This window comes from Physeter macrocephalus, chromosome 7 (assembly GCF_002837175.3).
Source record: "Physeter macrocephalus isolate SW-GA chromosome 7, ASM283717v5, whole genome shotgun sequence".
NCBI classification, from domain to species: domain Eukaryota; kingdom Metazoa; phylum Chordata; class Mammalia; order Artiodactyla; family Physeteridae; genus Physeter; species Physeter macrocephalus.
This window is the reverse complement of record NC_041220.1, coordinates 62,178,089-62,204,415: the sequence shown is the minus strand read 5'-3', so window position 1 is coordinate 62,204,415 and position 26,327 is coordinate 62,178,089. Positions and strand designations below refer to the sequence as shown.

Here is a 26,327-nt window from a genome sequence, read left to right as displayed (position 1 = left end):
AGGCTCAAATTAAGCCGGCTTGGGTCCAAATCCCAAGCATATTTCCTTTAGGAAGTTAACCTCCAGGAATTTCAGCATCCTCATCTCTGACAGAAGAGAACAGTACCACTGCACAAACTTGTGGCAAATGTTTTAATTATAAATATTAGCCACTGGCCATCTCTGCATTTCTAGCAGCTAGCACAATGTTCAATGAATAAACAGTGACATAGGTAAGATGCCCTTTGTTCTTTCCTTCACTAGTCCTCTCATTTTCTCCCTGGCATCATCCTAAAAATTTTGAAGTTCCCCATCTCATCTTTTCCCTACTGTAAAGACCAGAATAACTATAAAGAAAAATGTAATTTTGTTACCACCTTTAGTTACCACTTACCCAGTAGTAATCATACCAGATTTTCAGCAAGTGGAGTGTACAAAGAGCACCCACCAGTACAGAAGGGGAAATGGAATTTTTATCTTACCACATTAAGGACTATTAAAAAATATTCATAGTTAATGTAATTAAGGCATATCTCTTTCTGTTTTTAACCAAGTTCCTCTTCAGTCCTAAGCTTGTACCACAATAAAATGTACAAAATCCTTAAGTTAATAGTAGACTCATTATTAACAAGTATGCTGCTCGAGAATTATACTTTAGGTAAATGAAATAATGTCAGAACTACTTTATAGCCTATCTTACAAATAAGATAATAGCCAAAGGTGCATTCTCTTCACTTTATGTGAAAAATTATAAAAGTACTATAAGTTTGATTGTTGCTCCACAACTAGCTGTGGAATTTCCCTAGGCTACTATTTGACAGAATGTTGGAGAACTTTTTTCATCACCATCTCTCTTCCCATGCACCTTCATTTTGTTCCCGCAGTTCTTAGTATGATCTGATTACAAATTAAAACACAAATAAATTAAGCAGTAACCCAAACAATTTTCCCTATTGACAGACTTTTAAAAATTTACGGTTAGGTATTAAATATTAATACAATCACGTCACCAGTTAAAAATAAAAATTTATTGATCCAAAATTATTGCCAAAAAACTTAAGCTAAGCAAAAACTTTATTTAAGCTTAATGCTCTTTTTAACTCCTGCACGAATGCCAGATAGTTCACCACTATAACGTTGCTCTTCTCTACGAACTTCACGAACCTGGCCTCTTCTGCGAATTTTGGCTCTTCTGAACTTCTCCCGGTGTTTCACTCTGGGATTCCGATCAATCTTCTTTCTCCTAGGTGTAAGTCCCCTATTTTTAGCAATCTGATAAGTAATGGCTCTCTTTGCATTTTGAACTTCAAGAGCCTGTTCTTCAGTACTATCTTCTTCTTTCTTTCTCTTCAATTTTTGTCTGTCTTCTATTTCTTTATAGTATTTCAGTGCAGCTTCATCAAAATCAGAATCATCAGAAAGCTCTGTAACAGCAGAGGCAGCAACAGCAGAAACAGATTTTGGCTTGGCCTTTGTGGATTTTGCTTTTAGATTCAGTTCTGCCTTTCCAGCACCATCTTTAAGTGTAAGCAGATGACGAATCTCAGAGGACAGCTTCTGATCCACAACTGACAGCTTGTTGATCAAATTTCGGTAGGTAACAAGCCTTTCTATGACAGGATGTCCATGTGCAGGGACTCTCCTAGCTTTCAGGATCAGATAAAAACTGATATTGGAGCAGTAGTTCAAATAGAGGTTGTATTTGGTCCTCAGGTATTGGCTTCCTTTTCCAAGTGGAATGATCTTTTGCTCCACCAACTGTAGCAATGGCTCCAGCTCATCCTTCGCCTCTGTCAACCTAACTTTCAGGTCATCTATCAGCTCCAAGAGCTCTGGTGATTCCTTTCGCAGCATCTTCAGCTTCTCTTTTACTGAAACTTTCGCCAAATCCTTCACGACCCGTGTCTCAACCTCATTTACCTGAGGTACTGGTTTTGCAAAGGCCTCCACCCAGGTAACTCCAAAATCGTCCTCTTGCAGAGCCTGGGCTAAACGTCGCTGAATGAGCTGTGCCTCCTCCTCCTCCTCTCTTTCCTCTTCCTCTACTTCTTGTTGACTCTGCCGGCCTCGGGACTTGGAACCATAGTCCGTGTCGTAGTAAAGTTTTTTCCTCTGACCCCACGACAAACTGGGATCCACCGAGGCCTCAGCCTCACTCTGCATGGAGCTCCCACCATCATCATCGTCATCCTCCTCATTCCCCGCACTCTCTTCATCTTCATCGTCCTCATCGGCGATATCTAGGGCAAGCACCTCCTCCTCATCGCCATCCTCCTCCTCGTCCCCACTCTCCACTTCGCTCCATCCCTTAGCCAAGGCAGCCCGAGATCGGGCCTCATGGAAATCATCTACCTTATCTTGGTAGTAGGTGGAGTCCCCTGGTGAGGGTGGAGATTCCAAATTGTCATCATTTTCGTCCGCTGGGTCGCGACCCGCCTTAGCTCGCACAGCTGCCCACTTGGCCGCTCCGCGCCGCCGGGATCTCCCCACCATAGCTCACGGTCTCAGCTTCTACAGCGATGTCAGGCTTTCGGTCACCTCTGACTTCCGCGCACGAGCCACGCGCTCCAGCAACAAGCCTCTATAACAGCCACGCGAACTCTTACCACGCGCGTCTACGGGAACTCCAGTAGGATGCAGGAGTTTCCACCTCCTTCCGGTCCCCAGGATGCTCTCTGTATGGCGTTTGAACCAGGACTTCCGGTTGATCCTTCAGGCCTTTCCGTGTAGGAACAATAGGTATAGGAAGTTCAGTTCCGTAGAGCCCTTTAGCCCAGTTCTTACTCTCGCGAGCCTGGGCGTCGCTGGGGCACCGCCTGGTGAACTGCGAGGTGAAGTCGCGGTGACCATTGGAGGGCGCTTTACCTCCATGCCTAGGAGAGGTCCCAGGGCGGTGCCGTGAGTTGTCCTGCGCCTGTACCTGTTGTCATCGGCCTGGAGCCGAGTCGAAGTGTAGAAGATTTCCTTGTTTACTGGAATTGTTTTATCTTCTCTGCCTATCCATTTGGAAGTTAATCAGGTTGTTTTTGTCTCCGCAACGTCCAAATACGACATTTCTGGGCCCCGTAGCCTGAGGCGGCAGCGGCGCCACTGCGCTCGGGAATCCTGGCGCGGGCGTCCGGGAGAGCGCAGGCCGGGCCTCCGGGCGGGTGGTAGCCCGCCTCCAGCTCCCTTTCCGCAGGGCTCGGTGACTTCATGGGATTTGTGTCCCTGAGGAGTTTCTGAGGGGTGACGGTGGGAAGGCAGAGCCGCGCTCTAGAGTTTGCCTCTTTCCGAGGAGCTCAAGTGAGCTGCAGAAGGCACCGCGATTTCTCTGCCTTTTAGTGGAAGAGGTTCATTCTTCAAGATATTTTGGAAATGGCACGTTTTAACTCTCAAGGGCGGACGCTTCATGAATTCTTCAACACTTAATAAGCACAGGGCAGCGTGCTAGGCTTTGGGAGCACAATGGTGGGCGAAAGCAGACGCTGTTCCTGCAGTGGTGGAACTTGTGGTCTAGCTGGGGGCACGCGTTAATCAAGTCATCACGCAAAATGTGCCAGATTATAATTGGGGTGAGTACAGGGAACACTTGTCCTGTGTTACCCAGCCTTCAACTGCTGAAAATACTCAACCTGCCTTTTACATCGCTTTTTGTACACGCCATCCATCCCCCTTTTCTAAACACTAAAGTGTTTAGTACTCCCGCCGAAATATGGGAAATTTCTGCTGTATAGAAGAGACAGTCTAAGCATCACCTCTTGGATCTCGTCTTTAACTCCCTTAGTCTTTTCCTCAGTTCTTCTGTATCACCTAGTAGACCTCAACGAACTACGATATTGCAAGCACGCAACACAGTGTCTGGCACAGAGTAAGTGTTCAATGAAGATTTGTTTAATGAATAAGTATTGAAATTGCAGTATTTGATTATTTATTTCAGGTGCTCCATAAACGGAGTGAATGAATAATACATAAGGCTGCGAACATCCTTAAAGGAGATAACCTGAGCTGGAATGGATTTTAGGAATCATGAATCCCAATTCCAGTATCTTCATTGTATACATGTGGAAACAAAGACTTGGGAAGGTTACATTAGCAAATCGAGCACAGAAACCTGGGTTAGGGCTCCCACACCAGGCCCTCACATTCAGCTGTTATCAGTGCTTTGCTAATTCAATGTGAATGAGTTTCAGACCTTTTCCAGAGCATAGGCTAAGCTGGGTGGATGAAAGAAACCAAGAGCTCAGATGAAAGTGTTTGAAGAAGAGGGTGGTAATAAGGGAAAAATCAGTCAAATTTGTCTTTAGAAGTATTTCTAGGACTAGAAGTGTGAAAGGACTGCCCTGCAATCTTCTAATTCAGGGTTTAAGTTTCCAGACATTACATACGATAGGTTTATATTCATTATATATGTTAGGTATTATGACACCTTCAAATGTGGGTAGTTGAAAGCTGAACTTTTGATAAGTTGCTAAAATTAATGGCGACATACAAGTCCTTTGCAGAAAGTGCAGTGTCATTAGGTTATGAAAAACAGTACAATTTTTTAGAAAAATGGTATTTTGAACTAAATATTTTTAAAGTGTTAAAAGTTATCTTAAGCATTTAAAAACCTTTACAAGATTTTAGGAAATACAATTTAAAGAATAAAAAAGGTGTGGGTAAAAGTCTTATGTTCTGGTGGTAAGCCCAAAATTCTTTTTTTTTTTGGTACGCGGGCCTATCACTGTTGTGCTCTTTCCCGTTGCGGAGCACAGGCTCCGGACGCGCAGGCTCAGCGGCCATGGCTTACGGGCCTAGCCGCTCCGCGGCATGTGGGATCCTCCCGGACCATGGCACGAACCGGTGTCCCCTGCATCGGGAGGCGGACTCTCAACCACTGCGCCACCAGGGAAGCCCCAGAATTCATTTTTGAATGTAAATTTTAGTAGGTTTTGTCATTCAAATATTAACTGCTTATTAATTGTAGCAGAATGCTACATGATGTAGTAGATCCAAAGGTGAATTAGCCACAGTCTCTTCTAATGAGGTAGAAAAGAAGACATGCATACAGATTATACTAAAATACAAGGCAGTGTGTGAGGTAAACTCAGCGCTGTGAGAGATCAGAGAGGTGAGAGATCGTCTCTGGATTTTGTTCTGGAAATATTGCTTAAAGAATGTTGCGTCTAAGCTGGGACTGTGATTAGATCCATGCTTTAAATGTATTAAATTTACATTATATGTAAGCATTAAGTTTTACTTAGGCACGTAATTCTCAATTTTTCTGTTCATTTTTATTGCTCATTATTTGAGAATTTGGAGTCATACTTGACAAAATGCGTATACTGTTATAGAGAAGGTAGAAAAATATTTTGGATATTTTTAATGGAATGATCGCATTGCTCTAATATTATTTGGTTTATACTATACATTACATTTCCTAACTATTTAAAAAAAAATTGCAATAACCAGTACATATTCAGAGAGTGTTGTATTCTGACATTCTCAGATCTTTTTGATGAACAGTTCAGAAGTTAGTTCTTCCATTCCAGCAGCTCCCATAGTCTAATCTTCCATAGCCTAATCTTGGAATTATTTGCCATTTGCTGAGGAAATTGTTTTCTTAAAAATTTGTATTGCTGTGACTTAGCTGGTGGTCCAGTGGTTGGGACTCATCACTTCCACTGCAGGGGGCGCGGGTTTGATCCCTGTTTGGGGAGCTAAGATGCTGCATGCCGCGCGGCCAAAAAAAAGAAAAAAATATTTTATTGCTGGAAAGACAGATTAATGCTTTATTATATCATAAGCCAATGCCAATTAAAAAGAAAAACGAGTCCCCAGAGAAAATGCACAAAGGTTAAATAACATTTAACCATTATTTTTGTGGCAACTATAATGTATTATCAACTTGAATCTTACATTATTGTGATGCCTGCTCAGGAGTTAGCACACTACACATAATGAGAGCCAACAGGGTGTTTTCTTTCTTTCTTTTTTTTTTTTAAGAATACCCTTTTTTCCTTATTCTAAGCCTCTTGTAGGATTTTCTTACTGTAGAGGTAGGGGTTTATGAATGACACACTAGGTGATATTAGGATACTTTCTTCAGGGCATGAGTTCAGGTTGTTTAAGATAGTCTACCACCAGATTAGCTTAAACTGATCTCAGTTTCTTCTGGACTTGCAGCAATAATAATAGCTAACATTGAGAGTAGTTATTATGTTCCAGTACTGTTATAAGCTCTTGACATTTAACCCTATGAGGAAGTACTATGATTATCTCTAATTTAGGAAACTGAGGCACATGGAGTTTAAACGAGGTCTTAAGACTAGTAAATGGTAGAACTAGATTTGAACCCAGACAGTCTGGCTGTGGAATTCACACTATAGTATAGCTAACTACTGTACTATATTGGCTTTCAAATATTCCCTTAATAGGTCTTTTCATTTCCAGTCTCTGCTGTACATTTGATTCAGCAGCATCAGATAAATCTTCCTAGAATACCATTTCCCTCATCCCACACCTTTGCTCAAAATGCTTCAATGACTCTCCATTACTGTCAAGATAAAGTTCACAACATACATGGTGCTCCCACAGTTTTGCCTCAAAGCAACCTTTCTCGCCATACCTTTCATTACCTCCCTACTAAAATCTTGCATTCTAACTTAAATGCTCTACCATTCTTTATTCTCCAAAGTTGCTTTGCGATTTCCTCCTCTGTTTCTTTGCTCATCTTTTCAGTGTTCTCATAATTCCTTATGTAAAAAAGGAATCACTACAGACAAATCACAGCAAATCACTACAGACATCTTTTTGGCTAACAAATTCTCACACAGGTCCATAATGGGACCTGTATGAGGCTGTTTGAAAAGCTATTATTGATAGCGGGGTGTTGGAGACAACCTGGATGTCCATCCCTGGAAGAGCAGATCAATAAATGTCATGGGTGAACAGCATGGAATTTAGGAGCATAAAGTGACCATACAGCTTAGTATGCTTAGTACAGTCTTGTTGAACTTGTTATTCTAGTGTAATTATTAATAGCAACCCTTTTACGTTTATGATTTAGATGATAAAGTATATGGTCATCTTAACTATGCAATAATTGGAAACTGGATTATATATCCACATATCAACATGAATGGATCTTAAAAGCAATGTGCTTAGGAACAAAAGTAAAAAAAATGAGATATGTAATACAATGTGTGTAACAATACAACAACACACATTTTGTAAGAACATATACAAACAAAATAATGTGCATTAAATACAAAAGAACAATTGCTTATGGAGGAGCAAAGAATGGGATGAGGCTTGGAGATTAGAAGAAATAGGAGAGGTATCAAAACTTTCCCATGGACCAATAATGTGCCAGGAACTGAGGAGAATGATTAACTGTTTGCATCTGAGGTTCAATTAAAAATAAGGAAAACAAAACAAAAAACAAATAAGCAGACAAAAAAATGACCATATACGTCTCTAACTTAAAGTCCTTTAAAAGCTTCCCAACATCTGTAGGATCAAGTTTATATTCATTATGACCTGACTCCTGCATACAGCTTAAGATTTACCTCCTACCACACTCTCACTGCTACTATGTATGGCATAGCCTTGTATATGTACACAACATATGTACAATAGATGTAAATATTAGGCTAAGAGCTAAAGCCTTTATTGTATAGCAACTGAGGGCTGACTAGAAAAAAAAATTTATGTGTGTTGTGTTTCAAAAAGCTTCACCATCAAAACTACAGTTATCATTGTATCAATAATTAATATAAAAATAATTGTATCTACCAGGTTCCTCCTTGACCTGGTACAGGCTATGCTTTTTCTTGCTGCCTTTCCTTTACACATGTTGTTTTCTTCTATGCTTTCTAGAGAATTCTTACTCATCATTTAAGGCTAGTTTTTTTTTTTTTTTTTTGGCCATGCGGGAGCTTAATTTCCTGAACAGGGATCCATCCCGTGTCCCCTGAATTGGAACCTCGGAGTCTTAACCATTGGACCACCAGGGAATTCCAAGACTAATTTTAAATGTCACCTTAAAAGCCTTTCCTTGTCTCCTCAGACAGGATGAAGAACTTCCTCTTTTGCATTTCTATGCTTCAGATCTCTATTTATACTTACTGCTTTCCCTCCATTAAGTGTATAAGCCCCATTAAGTCTGGATCCAAGCTGTTATTTTTTAAATCCCTAGAATCTAGGTATTTGAGAAAATATGTTTCTAAATGCAGTGTTAGCATACAAAATAGTAGCCTTTAACGATGAATTGCAATGTCTTTTGTACTGCTCTGGTCATCAGCACAGGTTTGTTTTTTGTTTTAAGTAACATTTAAAAACTGAAATAAATATTTGATATATGGCTTTTGTGAACTTAAGCTAATAATTAAATGCATATTTGCCTTTCATCCCAGTGTCATAGCCTAGGTTATGATGACTGAATTTGTCAAAGAAGTAGTTTTTTTTTTTTTAATGCTCAGAAGAAGTAATAATAGTTAAAATAATTTGATATGAGAGTAATAATGGGAAGATGTATTCTTGGCGTTAAAAGTGATCAACCTATTTAGATAATTTAATATACCTCCCAGAAACTCCTTGAACTACTTTTAGGTACAAAAAAAGAAGGATTATTTTTAGGTGTAAGAAAGAAAATAGAAAAGATGAAGCATAGTTGCCATCTGCTTTCATTTCTGTCAGAAACCACTTACTCTGAAACCAGTAAGTTATAGATTCTTTTTGCAACTAGGGTCTGTATCTATTTAAAGACACAAAAATCCTAAATGTGATTTGGAAGTAAAATATAGAACTTACACTGAAATATGAGATAAGCATATGAACCCTTGTAAGCTTTTAATTAAAAATGACTAGGTTTGGTAGTTTTAATTACAAAATGAAGAATTTAATGAAATTGTGACACTACTTTCTCTTCCAAACTCTAATCCAACTAAATACTGCCCAATTATTTCCTAAACATTATTTTAACCCCTTTTTGTTTTTTCTTGTCATGAGGAACCTTGTAGATACAATTATACGTATAACTGTTGATTCAATGATAATTATACTTTGATGGTGAATGTCTTTTGAAACACAGTTCATGTAATTTTTTTCTCTTTAGTCAGCCCTCATTCTGTACAGTATAAAGCCCTCTTATCCTAATATTCATGGCCTGCCTTTATCTGGCCCCAACTTATTTTTCTAGCTGCTGTCCTACTACTTTCATTGAGGAACTCTACGTTGTAGTTAAACTAAAATGCACATTGTTCTTTTTCTCTTTTTAAGATTTCCTTCCCCTGGCCTTTGCTTATATTGCCCCACATCTCAATTCTTAGATGGCTTTCAAGGCCCAGCTAAAATCATATCTTCTCAAGGCTGTATTCTCTGATATGCTTCCTTCCTTTGGCATCTAATAGCCCTTTAACTCTTCCTATGTTAGGATTTTTTTTTAATGGAAGTATAGTTGATTTACATTATTGTGTTTCATGTATACAGCAAAATGATTCCGTTATTTTTTTCAGATTATATTCCATTATATGTTAGTACAAGATATTGAATATAATTCCCTGTACCATGCAGTAAATCCTTATTGCTTTTCTATTTTATTTATAGTCGTTTGTATCTGTTAATCCCATACTACTAATTTGTCCCTCTCTCCCTCTCCCCTTTGGTCACCATAAGCTTGCTTTCTATTTCTGTGACTCTGTTTCTGTTTTGTATATAGATTCATTTGTATTATTTTTTTAGATTCTACATACAAGTGATGTCATATAGTATTTGTATGTCTCTGTCTGACTCACTTCACTATGTGTAACATTCTCTAGGTCCATCCATGTTGCTGCAAATGGCAATATTTCATTCTTTTTTTATGGCTGAGTAATATTCCATTGTGGGTGTGTACACACACACACACACACACACACACACACACACACCACACCACATCTTCTTAAGCCGGTTGTCTGCTGATGGGCACTTGGGTTGTTTCTGTGTCTTGGCTGTTGTTAAGTAGTGCTGGTATGAACATTGGGGTGCATGTATCTTTTCAAATTAGAGTGTTCATCTTTTCTGGATATATACCCAGGAGTGGGATTGCTGGATCATATGGTAGCTCTATTTTTAGTTTTTTTAGGAACCTCCATACTGTTTTCCATCGTGGCTACACCAATTTACATTCCTACCTACAATGTTCCCTTTTCTCCACACGCTCTCCAGCATTTATTTGTAAACTTTTTGATGGTGGCCATTCTGACTGGTGTGAGGTGACACCTAATTGTGGTTTTGATTTGCATTTCTCTAATAATTAGTGATGTTGAGAATCCTTTCATATGCCTGTTGGCCATCTGTATGTATTTGGAAAAATGTGTACGTAGGTCCTATTTTGGGATTTTAAAACATTTTCTCCATTGTGTTGTGACTATTTATATACTTGTTTTATATTTTCTGCCAGGTATATCACCATTCATCTCTGTAACCTTTATAATATCTGATACAGTTACATAGTAAGTACCAATAAATAGCTAATCAAATAATGAGAGTTAAATTGAGTTCTCTTAAATTTCAATAAGGTATTAGAAGTTAGTAAAAATAACTTAAGAATTTAATGAGTCTGAAAATGTGACATTGATCTATATCTAGTTTTGACATTAAGAGATAACTTAGACTTTATGCTAGGAGCAAAGGGGAACCATTGGAGGGTTTTAAACAGGACAAGATTAGAGGATTGACGGGAAGAGGTAAGATTATAGAGAGGAAGTTAGTGTGAGGCTGTTACAGTCATCTAGGTGAAGAATTTTAGTGTCTAAACTAGGGCCCTGGGAACAAAAATATAAGCAGTACACAGATTAACAGCTATTTAAGAGATGGTTTTATAGGACTCTGTCTGATTAAGGATGAGGAGGTGAGGAGTTAAAGTGACTCACAGGTTTTCTTGGACAACTTAGTGGATGATGGTACCCTCCACTAAGAAAACTCAGGAGGAAAGAGGTTAGCAGGGGTCAGGAAACAGAAAAATAAGTTTTGGACATTGTGCATTTGAGGTGTCTGTGAAGGGATTTAAGTGTCTAATCTCTTCTAGACAGTAGGATATATGTTCTGAAGCTTGGGGGGAGAATATGAACTAGAGCAAGAGATTTGGGTGTCTTCCACATTTAGTTGGAACATGAGACTATATTTGCTATTTAACTAAAAAACAAAATATGGTTTGGAGTTGTTTTTACATAAGTAGCTAGCGTGCATGAATTAGTCGAACAGAAGGGATATACTACCTGCCCGCCACTACAGTTATAAGACTATCATCAAGTGTGAAATTTAAAATGTTTGGATTAATAAATGAGCTATATGCAATTATGTAATTTTAAACCTATTCAAGTTTAAGACCTCTAAACTTACCCTGTAAAACTAAGCCATGAAAAATTACTAAAAACAACAATAACAAAAAATACATCTGAATAAAGCTTTCATGTATGCTCATCTCACATTTTTATCAGGTTCAAAAGTTTTAGTCCCTGTGGGCTTTCTCTACTTGCTGTTGTCAATAGCATTGAATATTTGGGGAGATACTAATTATGTATCAGGCACTCTGCTAGGTGTCTTAAGTATATTATCTTATTTAATTCTCACAATATATCTATGATAAGGGTGCCATTATTATCCTCTTTTCACAGATGAGGCTCAGAGATGTGAAGTAATTTGCCTGAGGTGATATAACTGGTTGTTAAACCCAAGTCTGTCTCAATCTGAAGTTATTTTTTTTAACTATTTTATTACACTGTCTCTTAGTCTACATTTTATCACAATGAAAAACTTATGCCCAGAGACATATGCATTTCTGTTTCAATACGTATTGAAAAAACTTGAACTCTCAGATTTATAGACTAAGATTACTCAGAGATACGGTATCAATTTCAACCAATATAATGGCAGAAAAATAGGAGAATCAGGAGGCATCAGCCATATTGCATCTCTCCAGTTTTATTTTAGGGCCTAGGAAAGCATGAATTGAGTAGATTTGTTCAGAGTACAGGCAAATATAGTCATAAAGTATAATTAGAGGATATCATTAAGAGATTGATCTATTGTTCCTTCATTGATTATTTTTGGGCAGGTTTATTCTGTGGTTCTTTTTGTCTTCTATTATTTTGGTAAAATTGTTTGTTCACTGTAAATTACTTTGTTTACTTCGACTTATTTTTGTTTACACTGATTGCCGTATCAGAGCATTACTTCACATTGTGATTACTAACTATACAATTAATGTTCTATTATGCAATATTTAAAGTAACAGTGAACACATTACTTGTTTCCTTTCATATAAGTATAAATCACTGATAATGTTGTGATGTTATATTTGAAAATTTGTTTCATGTTGCCAAAGAGCTGAATTGAATGAAGATATTTAATAATCAAGTATAATATTGTTATCTATACAAAGTCATTACTCTACAACCATATCATATAATAATGCTAAGCTTACATCCATATAAACTATTTTAATTTTGCACAGCACACAGCACTGTACTAGGTGCTTAAGGGTAAGCGTGTTGAAACATATGAAATATATGGTCTCTGGACTCATACTGCCGTACTGAACTTTCATTTCCTTCAATAGTCATGTTTTCTCTCAACTCCAAATTGTCAATGTTTTATTTATTCCTAGACCATAGTCCTCCCATTTTTGCCCTACTTCTACTCATCTTTCAATCTCAGTGTAGATATTACTTCCTCTGGGAACCTTTCCTTGACCCTGCCTACCTCTCTCCCAACATCTGTGCTCCTGTCGCGCACTTTGTACTTGTCATCATGTAAACCCATTTGATCAAGGGTCTTACCTACTTTGTTCACTTGTATCTCTGCCACATAGAGTTGATGCCAATAGATAGTTGTTGAGAGAAAGAAAAAATGAATGAATGACATTTGAATTAAGGGCCAGGTAAGCAGCATTGGTCTTGCAGACCACATATACACATTTGCTATAATGGCAACTTTATTTCAGTATCATAAAGAGAAAATAAATTTAAAATTTATTTTTAAATTTTAAGAATAAAAATATGTGGTTGCCTCCAATTATATGAGGACATTATGAGCCAAAAAGATAGCTATATTAATTTCTTATTGGTGCTGTAATAAACATTGGTGCTATAAAAAAGTTAGCCAGGAACAATCAATTATTGCACATATTTTGGGCCAAAGCAACTTACTTGAAACTCTGAGAGAAATACAAAAGAATTATGTAATAGTTTTGAAAGAATGCATCAGATATTTTTAAAAATTTCTTTGACTGGATATTCCTCACCATGGATTTATGCTTTCTCCTTGTTTTTGGGGAAAACAGACTTAGTATGGCACTTAAGTGTGATGTAAAAACTGAGTAAAAGAGTTAGGAACAAGAAAAATTTTATTTCTTAACCATTTTCCTAACTGAGTCTTTATAATTCCCTTTTGGTACTTCCTTATATCCTTTTAATGGGGTGCCAATTGCTACTGCTCTTTATGAACCCTTCTCTGCATCTAGAAAGTGTTTATTTTTACTTTTTTAAAAACATCTTTATTGGAGTATAATTGCTTTACAATGTGTGTTAGTTTCTGCTGTATAACAAGGTGAATCAGCTATACATCTACATATATCCCCATATCCCCTCCCTCTTGTGTCTCCCTCCCACCCTCCCTATCCCACCCCTCTAGGTGGTCACAAAGCACCACGCTGATCTCCCTGTGCTATGTGGCTGCTTCCCACTAGCTATCTCTTTTACATTTGGTGGTGTATATATGTCCATGCCACTCTCTCACTTCTTCCCCGCTTACCCCTCCCCCTCTCCCATTCCCAAGTCCATTCTCTACGTCTGCGTCTTTATTCCTGTCCTGCCCCTAGGTTCATCAGAACTATTTTATTTTTAGATCCTTGGTGTCCATACGTTTGTTCTCTACATCTGTGTCTCTATTTCTGCCTTGTAAACTGGTTCATCTGTACCATTTTTCTAGATTCCATATATATGTGTCAGCATATGGTATTTGTTTTTCTCTTTCTAACTTACTTCACTCTGTATGACAGACTCTAGGTCCATCCACCTCACTACAAATAACTCAATTTTGTTTCTTTCTTTTTATGGCTAAGTAATATTCTATTGTATATATATGTGCCACATCTTCCTTATCCATTCATATTTTGATGGACACTTAGGTTGCTTCCATGCCCTGGCTATTAATGTATATATGTCAATCCCAATCTCCCAATTCATCACACACACACACCCCCCTCCACTTTCCCTGCCTTGGTGTCCATACATTTGTTCTCTTCATCTGTGTCTCAATTTCTGCCCTGCAAACCGGTTCATCCGTACCATTTTTCTAGGTTCCACATATATGCGTTAATATACGATATTTGTTTTTCTCTTTCTGACTTCTCTTTTTGAATTGTGGTTTTCTCAGGGTATATGCCAAGAGTGGGATTGCTGGGTCATATGGTAGTTCTATTTTTTAGTTTTTAAAGGAACCTCCATACTGTTCTCCCTAGTGGCTGTATCAATTTACATTCCCACCAACAGTGCAAGAGGGTTCCCTTTTCTCCACACCCTCTCCAGCATTTGTTGTTTCTAGATTTTCTGATGGTGCCCATTTTAACTGGTGTGAGGTGATAACCTCATTGTAGTTTTGATTTCCGTTTCTCTAATAATTAGTGATGTTGAGCAGCTTTCCATGTGCTTCTTGGCCATCTGTATGTCTTCTTTGGTACATGACTCTTTTTGAATTGTGGTTTTCTCAGGGTATATGCCAAGAGTGGGATTGCTGGGTCATATGGTAGTTCTATTTTTTAGTTTTTAAAGGAACCTCCATACTGTTCTCCATAGTGGCTGTATCAATTTACATTCCCACCAGCAGTGCAAGAGGGTTCCCTTTTCTCCCCACCCTCTCTTCTCTAATGATTAATGATGTTGAGCATTCTTTCATATGTTTGTTGGCAGTCTGTATATCTTCTTCAGAAAAATGTCTCTTTAGGTCTTCTGCCCGTTTTTGGATTGGGTTGTTTGTTTTTTTGATATTGAGCTGTATGAGCTGCTTGTATATTTTGGAGATTAATCCTTTGTCAGTTGCTTTGTTTGCAAATATTTTCTCCCATTCTTAGGGTTGTCTTTTCATCTTGTTTATGGTTTCCTTTGCTGTGCAAAAGCTTTTAAGTTTCATTAGGTCCCATTTGTTTATTTTTGTTTTTATTAGAAAGTGTTAATTTATTTTTTATTTTATTTTATTTTTAAAATATTTATTTATTTGGTTGCACTGGGTCTTAGTTGCGGCTCGCTGGCTCCTTACTTACGGCACGTGGGCTCCTTAGTTGTGGCAGGTGGGCTCCTTAGTTGTGGCATGCGAACTCTTAGTCGCAGCATGCATGTGGGATCTAGTTCCCTGACCAGGGATTGAACCCAGATGCCCTGCATTGGGAATGCAGTCTTAACCACTGCACCACCAGGGAAGTCCCTAGAAAGTGTTAATTTAGTATGAGATAAATTGTACACATATGAAGAAGAGTGATAAAAATGGAAAGTAATATGTCAACTTGTGTAAAATGATATAAAGAGTTATAAGATGGATTTATTAGCAATTAAGAAACAGAGTAATGGAGTGAACAGAATGGGATGACATGAAGCAGGGAAGACTTATACTAAAATAAGTATAAAAAATTTTAGGATTTTTGACACAGATTGGCAGGAAGAAAAACGAAATTTATGGTGAGGAAATAACAGAGTAAAAAAGATTCTGAAACAGGAGTTAGCAAATCATATATAGGAAAAGGAAAGCAGACATATTTGACTAGAGCAGAGGCCTCCCTTGAAAATAAATTAGAATTTCCTTAAAGCAGCAAGGGACCAGACCACTGGAGTTAATGGATTGGAAGGAGTATATTGTTGTTTGAAGGGTTTCCTGGAAACCTTGTTTATTATTGTATCTCAAAAATTATCATGAAATCTAAACCGTTGTTTGTCAAATGAATTTTTGGAGATAGGCTGTTTGTAAATTAGGACCAGCCCAGAAGGTAGTGTGGTGAGAGGGAAGAGCTGTGTATAATGGTCAAATGACTAATATGTAGTATCCCAAATAGCAATTCTATGAAAAGCCACTGCAGGTGCAAGTTTATTTAAAAACAGACTACAACACAGGTGCAATTCTCCTTATAAACATTTAACCACAAAACGCTACCCTGAAAGTCTATGTGGAAAGCCATTGGGAAGAAAGATAATTCAGTTTTTTGTTTGTTTTAATTTTTAAAAGAGTTGAGGATGAAGTTTCTTTCTCATAGTTTGAATTCTTTTTAAATTTATTTTTGCCTCCTGATATCTAAATATAAATTTTACATATGCCATGATTGGGGGCAGATCAATACCTGAAGAAATTCTGTATGCAAGAACCAAAATGTTTAGGCTTAAAAAATGTCAGTTAGAAGAAATTTCTCCATACAGATGTGAAAAAAATACTATTGATGACTTTTGGTTTTGTGGGAAGTGAAAGAGACTAGAAGTTAGGAGGCTTAATGCTCTTCTGTTAGCTTTAGAATGACTAAGATTGATTGAAAAATTCAAAATAGATTCTAAACTTGTACAATTTAAATGGGAAAAAAAAGTTACTCTTATCAATATAAAGAAGTGCATGGTGTCATTACTGTGGTTTTCCCCTTCATCATTTTTGCTGTAGCTCCAGGGTCCTTTTTGTTTGTTTGTTTTTTTGCTATTGTCCTGGGCAGGCCAGGCTCTTTCCTATCTTAGTCCTTGTACTTGCTGTTTCCTTTCTTCTTGGGATAGTGTTTGTCAGAGTCTGTGGAAGGCAGAATAATGTCCCCTCAAAAATGTTCATGCCCTAGTCCCTAGCACCTGGAATCTGTTACCCATTACATAGCAAAAGAGACTTTCAAATGTGATTAAAGGTAGGGGCCTTACAGTGGGGAGATTATCCTCAATTATCTGGCTGGGCCCAATGGAATCACATGAGCCCCTAAAAGCAGAGAACTTTCCCTAGCTGGAAGCAGGAGAGATACAGCAAAAGCCCAGGTTAGAGACATTTGAAGCATGAGAAGGACTTGACCCACTGTTGCTAACTTTGAAGATCAAGGGGGCCACTAGTCAGGGAGTGTTGTCAGCATCTAGAAGCTGAGAACAAACTTCAACTGAGAGCAGGCAAGGGAATGGGGACCTCAGCTTTAAAAGTGCAAGGGACTGAATTCAACCAACAACTTGAATGAACTTGGCAGTAGATTCTCTACCAGAGCCTCAAGATAAGTTAAGACTCAGGCTGGCTGACACCTAGGTTTCCACATTGTGAAATCAGAGCAGAGGAATTAACTTACCCAGACTTCTGACTTATAGAACTGTGAGATAATTCATTTGTGTTGTTTTAAGCCACTCAATTTATGATAATTTGTTATAGCAGCATAGAAAGCTAGTTCAGGCTTCTTCTCACTTGCTCCTGTTTCAGCTTAGATGTTACCTCTTCAGAGAGCCCTTTCCAGAGTATGTCTTCTAAAGTAGGCTACATCAACCCTACCCCAGATGCTCTCTGTCACACTACAGTTGTCCTTTGGTATCCGTGGGGGATTGGTTCCAGGAACCCCTGGGGATACCAAAATCTGTGGATGCTCAAGTCCCTTATATGAAATGGGATTTATATAAAATGGGTCTGCGGATTGCGGATGTGGAACCTGTGGATGTGGAGGGCTGACTGTACTTTGTTTATCTGTTTCATTGCATTTATTGCAAACTGTGATTGTTTTATTTATTTTTCTCATCTGTCTTCTCCACTAGAGTTTAATCTCTGGGAAGGCAGGGACAGGTTAGTCATGGTCAGCTGTATATTAGCACCAGGGATACAACATATTAAATACATATTAGGTTGGTAACATACATTTTTTGAAAAGTAATTTTTGATATATAGGCATACCTTGTTTTATTACACTTTGCTTTATTGTGTTTTCTACAAATTAAAGGTTTGTGGTAACCCTGCGTTTGAGCAAGTCTATTGGTGCCAACATTGTTTGCTCATTTTATGTCTTTGTGTCACATTTTGATAATTCTTTGACTATTTCAAACTCTCCACCAGCAAAATTACAACTTGCTGAAGGCTCAAATGATGGTTAGTATTTTTTTTTTTAGCATAAAGTACTTTTAAAAAAAAATTTTTCTGGCTGCACCACATGGCATGTGGGATCTTAGTTCCCTGACCAGGGATCGAACCCATGCTCATCTTAACCACTGGACCACCAGGAAGTCCCTAAAGTACTTTTAAATTAAGGTTAGTACTTTTTTTTTTAGACATAATGTTATTGCACACTAAATAGACTAAAGTATAGTATAAACATAACTTTTATATGCACTGGGAAACCAAAACATTCATATGACTCACTTTATTGCAATATTCACTTTATTGCAGTGGTCTGGGACCAAACCTGCAATATCTCCAACGTATGCCTATAATAGTAAATGAAATAACTCCAAATGGGGTAGTAGAGACTTTGTGACAAACCATAGTATGTTGACATTATGGAATATTACATAACTACTTCAAAGGTTAATGTGCGTTCTATATCAATTTTTGGAAATTGGTGTATAAAATATACAAGTGACAAAGAGGAACACAAAATAATTTGCACAAATGTATAATCATGTAAAATGCATTTATATAGGCTTTTAAAGATTAGAAATTAATTTTGGAAATAAAGTTTAGTATTCTTAATTCTGCCCTTAATTCTAAGCATTTGCTTAACCTGTAGTAATATGCAAAATGTGAGGCCATCATTTAATTCTTAATCTACAAAATAGATCCAGGGTTAAGATTCTGAAAGGGAAGGGATAGGCATGCACTGTTTGGAGTGCTAATTGGTCTTTCTTTGATACTGACTCAAGTATCTTTAATTTATTATGAGGGGCTTCCCTGGTGGCGCAGTGGTTGCGCGTCCGCCTGCCGATGCAGGGGAACTGGGTTCGCGCCCCGGTCTGGGAGGATCCCACATGCCGCGGAGCGGCTGGGCCCGTGAGCCACCCGCAACGGGAGAGCCCGCAGCAGAGGGAGGCCCGCATACCACAAAAAAAAAAAAAAAAAAAAAAAAAAAAAATTTATTATGAATATATAAGTTGTAAAGGATAATATAACAAACACCCATATACTACTACTTGATTCAGGAAATAAAACATTACAAATCCAGTTGTAATTGCTTGTTTACTTCTTACCATTATTAAGCATATCTTTAAAATTTTTTTGATAATGATTTTCAATAAGTTACATTTGCTTTTGTGGAATTGGAAGGAGAGTGCTCTACAGGTGTTTTGGGAAGTCCACAGCAACCCAGGCAGGAAGGATCTCCCCTTCCAGGGGAGAAATAGATTACCAGTAGATCAAGGGCTTTAGCTTGCATTTGTCATAGAAAAACTCCCTCTTTAATCTTTGTGAGTAACTTTACATACAATGGATTTGTGGAACTTTGAATGACTATAGGATGTTTTGGGGCCTCTAGGATGTTTACAATTAAATTGGTAACAATTATATATTTATTATACTATTTATAAATACACAAAGAATTTTCCACTTTTTTTTTTTGGCTGCATCTGGTTGCAGCAGGCGGGATCTTTGTTGAGGCATGCAGGCTTTCTCGTTGAGGAGTGGGAGCTCAGTAGCTGTGAGGTGCGGGCTTAGTTGCCCCACGGCACGTGGGATCTTAGTTCCCCGACCAGGGATGGAACCCGCATCCCTTGCGTTGGAAGGTGGATGCTTTACCACTGGACCACCAGGGAAGTCCCCAGAATTTTCCGCTTTTGAATGCTTTATCTTGCTTCACTTCTCTTGGAGATCATTTTTGCAGTTAATGATTCTTCGATCTTTCCTCCAGTGCTAATATGATCTTCCCTCAGTTTATTTTCCTGTTAATTCAAAAATTACTTTTGTATTGTCTCGTGTCTCAAAGGTATAGAAAATAGATACATAGTATATAGAGAGAGGGTGTAAAGGCTTTGTTTCTGATGACTCTGTAACATATTTTAGAAGTTATTTTTTGGAGCTGATTTGGGCAGTACTATTTATTACCAAAACCTGTTTTTCATATAAAGTTCAAGGGCAAATTGGAGCAATGAATTGTTAACACTAAATGTAGAATTTAATCCATTAGAAGGAAAATCAAGAGTGTTCAGCTACTTCTTGGATTTAAAGCCAAGAAGGCTATTAAAAAATATCATCCTTTTAAGTGTTTAACTGGCAAAATGCCAGGATATCAAGGATCCTTTTATATTATGGAAGACTTTCAAGGAGAGAAATCACATGATATTAAAGATAGAGGCTAAAAAAAAATAAAGATAGAGGCTAAGGAGAGATTGATTACTTATGATAAGTATTCATGCTCTCCTTATGGATGAAATGGAGAATTACAGTCTGTGTGATAGTATGGTATTAACTTGATAGTATGGGTTAACTTGAAATGAACTGCTGTACCCAAAATGTGCTTATTAATGAATTGTTGTTAGCTTGGAGGTGGGACTTTGGATGTATGCCATAGAAGTCTATCTTCAGCACTATGCCACTGTACATTTTTATTACTGACTTAAATGAGGATTCTGATGGCATGTATATTAAGTTTGTAGATGCTGTGGAGCTAAGAGAAATAACTAATGTGCTAGGTTTCAAAATCTGGACTCAAAAAGAATCTAATAGGTTGTAATGTTGGTCTTAGTTTAGTAAGAGAAAACTTAGGGACCAATGCTAAATCTCATACCCAAATCCCATCTGTTCAAGTATTAAATGTGAGGAAGTTATTACTTTATAGAAACACTTATTATTATTTTTTTTCCAACAAAAGGTTCACATATTTATTACTGAGCTACACAGTGAGCATTGGTGAGGAAAGATCAAGAAAAGAGGAGAGAGCATCAAACACAGGCAGCTGTTCCAGACACTAATGATGTTCTGATGCGGTAAGATACAGTTGACCTTGATAGCATAAGTGTGTGCCACTTCATATGTGAGGCTCCTTATAGACCCAGCTTGGTTCTTCTCCAATGTCTTCTCTTAGAGTTGTACCTGATTTTAGTACCAGTTTTCATTCGAATCCACTGGGGAATAGGATGATTCTGCTTTTGTTTCTTGGCCAGGAATCACTTGATCCTGAAAGTCTTGTGAGAAGATATGGCGAGGAGCAAATCCAACTGCACATAGGATGGTGGACAAGAGAAAAGACTAGAAACACTTATTTTTTGAAAAAAGATTTTAGTTGACTGACACGTAATAGAAACCAATAGAGTAACACGGTTGTCAAAAAAGAGATACTATAATCTTAAGTATCATTTATTGAAAAATGTTATATTCCTGCTGTGTTTTGTACTTGGTCAAATAATACTTGGACAGTTGTATACATATCTGGACATTACACTTTAAAAAGTGACATTGACACTATGGAACCTGTCCAAAAAGAGATTAATAGTATTAGAAGACTTAAAATTAGACACAGTTTTCAACGCTTTGTAAAGATGTTCTCCATTCATCCTTTATTCAATTAATATATTTTAGGCAGTCCTGTGCTTCGTTCTTGGAAACAGAAGTGAGCAACAAGACAATGCAATTCTCAAGGAGCTTTTATTCTAATGAGGAGGAGACAGATACTAAGTAAACTAAATAAGATATTTGAACAATGATAAATACTATGAGGAAAATAAAATAGAGTAATATGACAGTGACTGGTAGTTAGGATGATTAGCAATCAGAGAAATTCTCTGAGGCAATGACATTTGACTTGAGACTTGAATGATGATGAGGGGCCAACCATGCAAGGATATGGAAAGTGTTTCATGCAGAGGGACTATAAAGTACAAAGGCCCTGCACAGAAGTAGCTGGAGAATGATGAATGAAAGGGAGAGTTGGGGGAAATCAAGCAAGATAATGAGTTTGAATTTATTCTAAGTGTAATGAGAAGCAGGTAGAGGGTTTTAAGTCAGATATGATCTCATTTACCTTTTGAAAAGATCACTACTGAGTGGACAATGAGTAATGGGGGTAAGACTGGATGTAGAGAAGAGTTTAGAGCAGAAAATAGTTTAATGAGTTATAAACATGAGACCATTTTTTCCTCCCAGTCATTGCTTCCAATTACCATAATTAAATTTTTCTTTGCCTTACCTTGACAAGGTTTTAAAAAGATTCAATAATTTTGGTAATTTTCCATTATTATATGTCTAGTTTATTTGCTGTGAACCTGTGAAACTGTTGTAAAAAGTAGTCTATTAAAAAAAACCTCTAGTTCAGTCTAAAAACTTATATCTCATACTTTATAGAAACACTTATTTTTTAAAAGAGAATTTTAGTTGACTGTATAACTGATAGAAGCCAAATAGAAGCCAATAGTGTAACATAGCTGCCAAAAAAGAGGTACTGTAATCTTAAGTAGTATTTATTGAAAAATGTTGTAGTGTTGCTTTTTGTTAATTTGAAGCCTCTGGCATCTAATTCAAACAACATGGAATGATAGAGACCAGATTTACCCTCCCTCCTGGAACAACTGACAAAATCTATGAAATAATGATTTTTTAAGACATTGTACATTAGGCAACAAAGGACAGTGATCTCTGAGAAACAGAAAACAGATGAGGAGATCTCTGCAATTGCCCCAACTTGCTTCCTTGAAAGAATTTCTAGGCCATGGCTTCACTGGTGAAATCTGCCAAACATTTAAAGAAAAAAAATAATACTAATTCTACACTCTTCCAGAAAATTGGGGAGGAGGAAATACTTCTAAACTTAGTCTATTGGGCCTGCATTATCCTGATAAAACCAGGCAAAGACATTACAAGAAAAGAACATTTCAAACCAATATCCATTATGAACATATAAGGAGAAATTCTAAGCAAAATTTCAGTAAGTTGAATCTATCAATTTATAAGAAGGATATTACATCATGATTAAGTGAGGTTTATCCCAGGAATGCAAGGTTAGTTTAACATTTAAAATCAATGTAATTTACCATATTAACAAACTAAAAAAGAAAAATCATATGGTCATCCAGTAGACAGAGAAAAAGCATTTAAAAAAATACAATATCCATTACTGATTAAAAAAAAAACTCTCAGCAAACTGGGAACAGAAGGGAACTTCCTCAACTTGATAAAGGACATTCAAGGAAAACCTAACATCATACTTAAAAAATGAATTCTGAAGATGTGAATTTTTTTAACAGCTTTATTGAGACGTAATTGGTATACAATGAACTGTACACATTTAACCATACAATATGATAAATTTTGACTTATATGTGCATTCCTGAATTCATAACTACATCAAGATCGTGAACATATCCATCCTCCCTAAGAGTTTCCTCATGCACGCTTGTAATCCTACTCTCCCTCCCTTTTCTCCCTGTCCCTACCTTCCCAGGCAATCACTGATCTGCTTTCTATCACTATAGATTTGTTTGCATTTTCTAGAATTATTTATATTAAAACATTATGTATTTTATATGTAACATTTAATATAAAATTTAATATAAATATAATCATACATTAAAAATATTTTTAAAGAATATTTTAAAATATATGATTATATATTTTATAATATATTTAAATATTTTAAATATACAAAATATATGGGATCATACAGTATATACTCTTTTTGATATTTTTTCTGGCTACTTTCACACAGAACAATTATTTTGAGATTCATCCACATTGTTGTGTATAGCAACGGTTCATTCACTTTTATTGCTGAGTAATGGATATGCCACAGTTTGTTTATCCAGTTTTTTTAATAGACATTTAGGTTGCTTCCAGTTTTGGGCTATTACAAATAAAGCTAACACTTTTCCCAAGTGTCCTCTGCCTCCCCCTCCAAGTCAGAAAAACTTTGGATATATTCTTTTTCTTCCTTTTGGCTTTATTGAGAAATAATTGGCATATAATGGTGTGTAAGTTTAATATATATATCACATTTTCTTTATCTGTTTGTCTGTGTGTGGACACTTAGGTTATTTCCACGTCTTGGCTATTGTGAATAATGCTGCAATGAACATGGTTGTGTAGATATCTCTTTGAGATAGTGATTCAGTTTCCTTCGGGTATATACCCAGAAGTGGGCTTACTGGGTTGTAGAGTAGTTCTATTTTTAATTATTTGAAAATCTTCATATTGTTTTCCATAGCCACTGTATCAATTTACATTCCCACGTACAGTACAACAGGGTTCCCTTTTCTCCACATCCACACCAGTATTTGTTGTCTTTTGTCTTTTTGATAAGCCATTTCAACAAGTATGATGTTATATCTCATTGTGGTTTTGATTTGCATTTCCCAGATGATTAGTGATGTTGAGCACCTTTTCATGTACTTGTTGGTGATTTATATGCCTTCTTTGGAGAAATGTCTATTCACATCCTCTGCCCATTTTAAAATCAGATTTTTTTTTTTTGCTATTTAGTTGTATGAGTTCCTTATTTATTTTATATAGTAATCTTTTATCAGATATGTGGTTTACGAATATTTCCTCCCATTCCATAAGTTGCATTTTCATTTTGCTGTTTCTTTTGCTGTGCAGAACCTTTTTAGTTTGATGTAGTCCCAGTTGTTGATTTTTTTTCTTTTTTTGCTAGTGCTTTTGGTGTCATATCCAAAAATTATTGTCAAGACCAATTACAAGGAGTTTTTTCCCTTATGTTTTCTTCTAAGAGTTTTATGGTTTTAGGTCTTATGTTTAAGTCATTAATCCATTTCAAATTAATTTTTGTGAGTGATGTAAGGTAGAGGTCCAGTTTCATTATTTTGCATGTGAATATCCAGAAGAGACTGTCCTTTCTCCACTGAATATTATTGTCTCTCTTGTCAAATATTAGTTGACCATATATGTGTGGATTTATTTTGGGGTTCTCAATTCTGTTCCATTGGTCTATGTGTATGTTTTCATGCCAGTATCCTACTGTTCTGATTACTAATATAGATTTGTTGCATATTTTCACTCATACCTTATAAGGGTCATATAGCAGGAGGCCATATCAGTTTCTGTGTTTCTACATGCCTGCAACCCAAGGGGATATGTGAAGCTCTCCCAGGCATGTTTTCCTTAAACTTCATTGCAACTGATAGCCCCAAGTTGGGTTTGCATTTTCTTCAACTCAACAAGGAGCGACCAACATAATGTTGGTGATAATTGTTATGATGATGATAATAATCACTGGTACCTATTTAGCACTTACCATATGCCAAGATCTGTTTTAACTTCTTTATATGTAGTAATACATGTTAAGCCTTACAACAGTCCTGTGAAATATGTATTATGTATTGTTATTATCCCCATTTTATAGAGAGGGGAATTGAAACATAGAGGTTAAATGAATTGACCAAGGTTTGCCTAGTATCTCACAACTAGTAAGTGGTGGATTGGGTGGTAAACCCAAGCAGTCAGACTCAGAATCCTTTCTATTCGATTGGCCAAAAAGTTCGTTCAGGTTTTTCTGCAACATCTTACAGAAAAACCCGAACGAACTTTTTGGCCAGCCCAATATTAACTATTATGTGTATTGTTTCTCAATTTCCCCTTCTTGCAGGATTCTTGATCTCTTTATTTTCTTGATTCTCTCCCTCACTTAACTTTGGGGAGAAAAGAACACCTTGTCCTGCCCCCTCTCAAAAGTAAAAGGGGGAAAGTCTCTTACCACAGACAGTGCTATTTCCAAAACGCCAACAGCTTCTGTGATAGCATTCCCCTTTCCCTCCAAAGTTCTCTAAAGACTAGAGGATTGAACCTGGAAGTGGTGGAGTGGTGATGGTAGTAAGTTGAGTTCTGTTGCTTCTTGTTAAGTCTTGGAGGAAGTATCCAACTCTCTTTAGAATTTAAGGTACTTAGCCATTCTTGTTTGTCATCTGTGAGTCCTAGTTGCCAATGCTGGGGCAAAGGAAAAAATCACTTTTTATTACTGAGACTATTATAGTAGTCTAGGAAAGAAGACAGAGGCTTGGACTAGGGTGGCAGTGAAAATGGAAAGAATCATAAATTTGGGATATATTTTGGAAATAAAACCAACAAGACATGGTAGTAAATTGAATATGAGGGAGAAGAACAGAAAGGGATCAAAGAGGATTTTGCCTTGAGCAACCAGGTAGATGGAGGTACCATTTACCGAGATGAGGAAGACTAAAGATGAAAAGAGATTGGAATGGAAGTGTAAGGATGGCTTGGTCATCAAGAGTACTGTTTTGCCTGGGTAAGTTTTAGATACCTGCTAGATAGCCATGTGAAGGTATCAAATAGAGAGTTGGATACAGGAGTTTGCAGCTCAATGGGCAAGGTAAAGTCTACAGTTATAGATCTGAAAGTCACAGCATGTCCTATATTCAAAGCCATGGGATCAGATAAAATCAGGGAGAGGATGAGAGAAAAGAGAAGGCTGA

The 26,327-nt window shown here is 37.1% G+C and overlaps 1 protein-coding gene across 1 annotated transcript; it reads right to left on the bottom strand.

Moving 5' to 3' along the window:
* Positions 1-988: 988 nt before the first annotated feature.
* On the bottom strand, positions 989-2,649 carry UTP3 (UTP3 small subunit processome component). Its single transcript, XM_007118663.3, has one exon. The coding sequence runs from the start codon at positions 2,470-2,472 to the stop codon at positions 1,054-1,056; it is 1,419 nt and encodes a 472-aa protein (XP_007118725.1). The 5' UTR covers positions 2,473-2,649; the 3' UTR covers positions 989-1,053.
* Between the last annotated feature and the right edge of the window lie 23,678 nt (positions 2,650-26,327).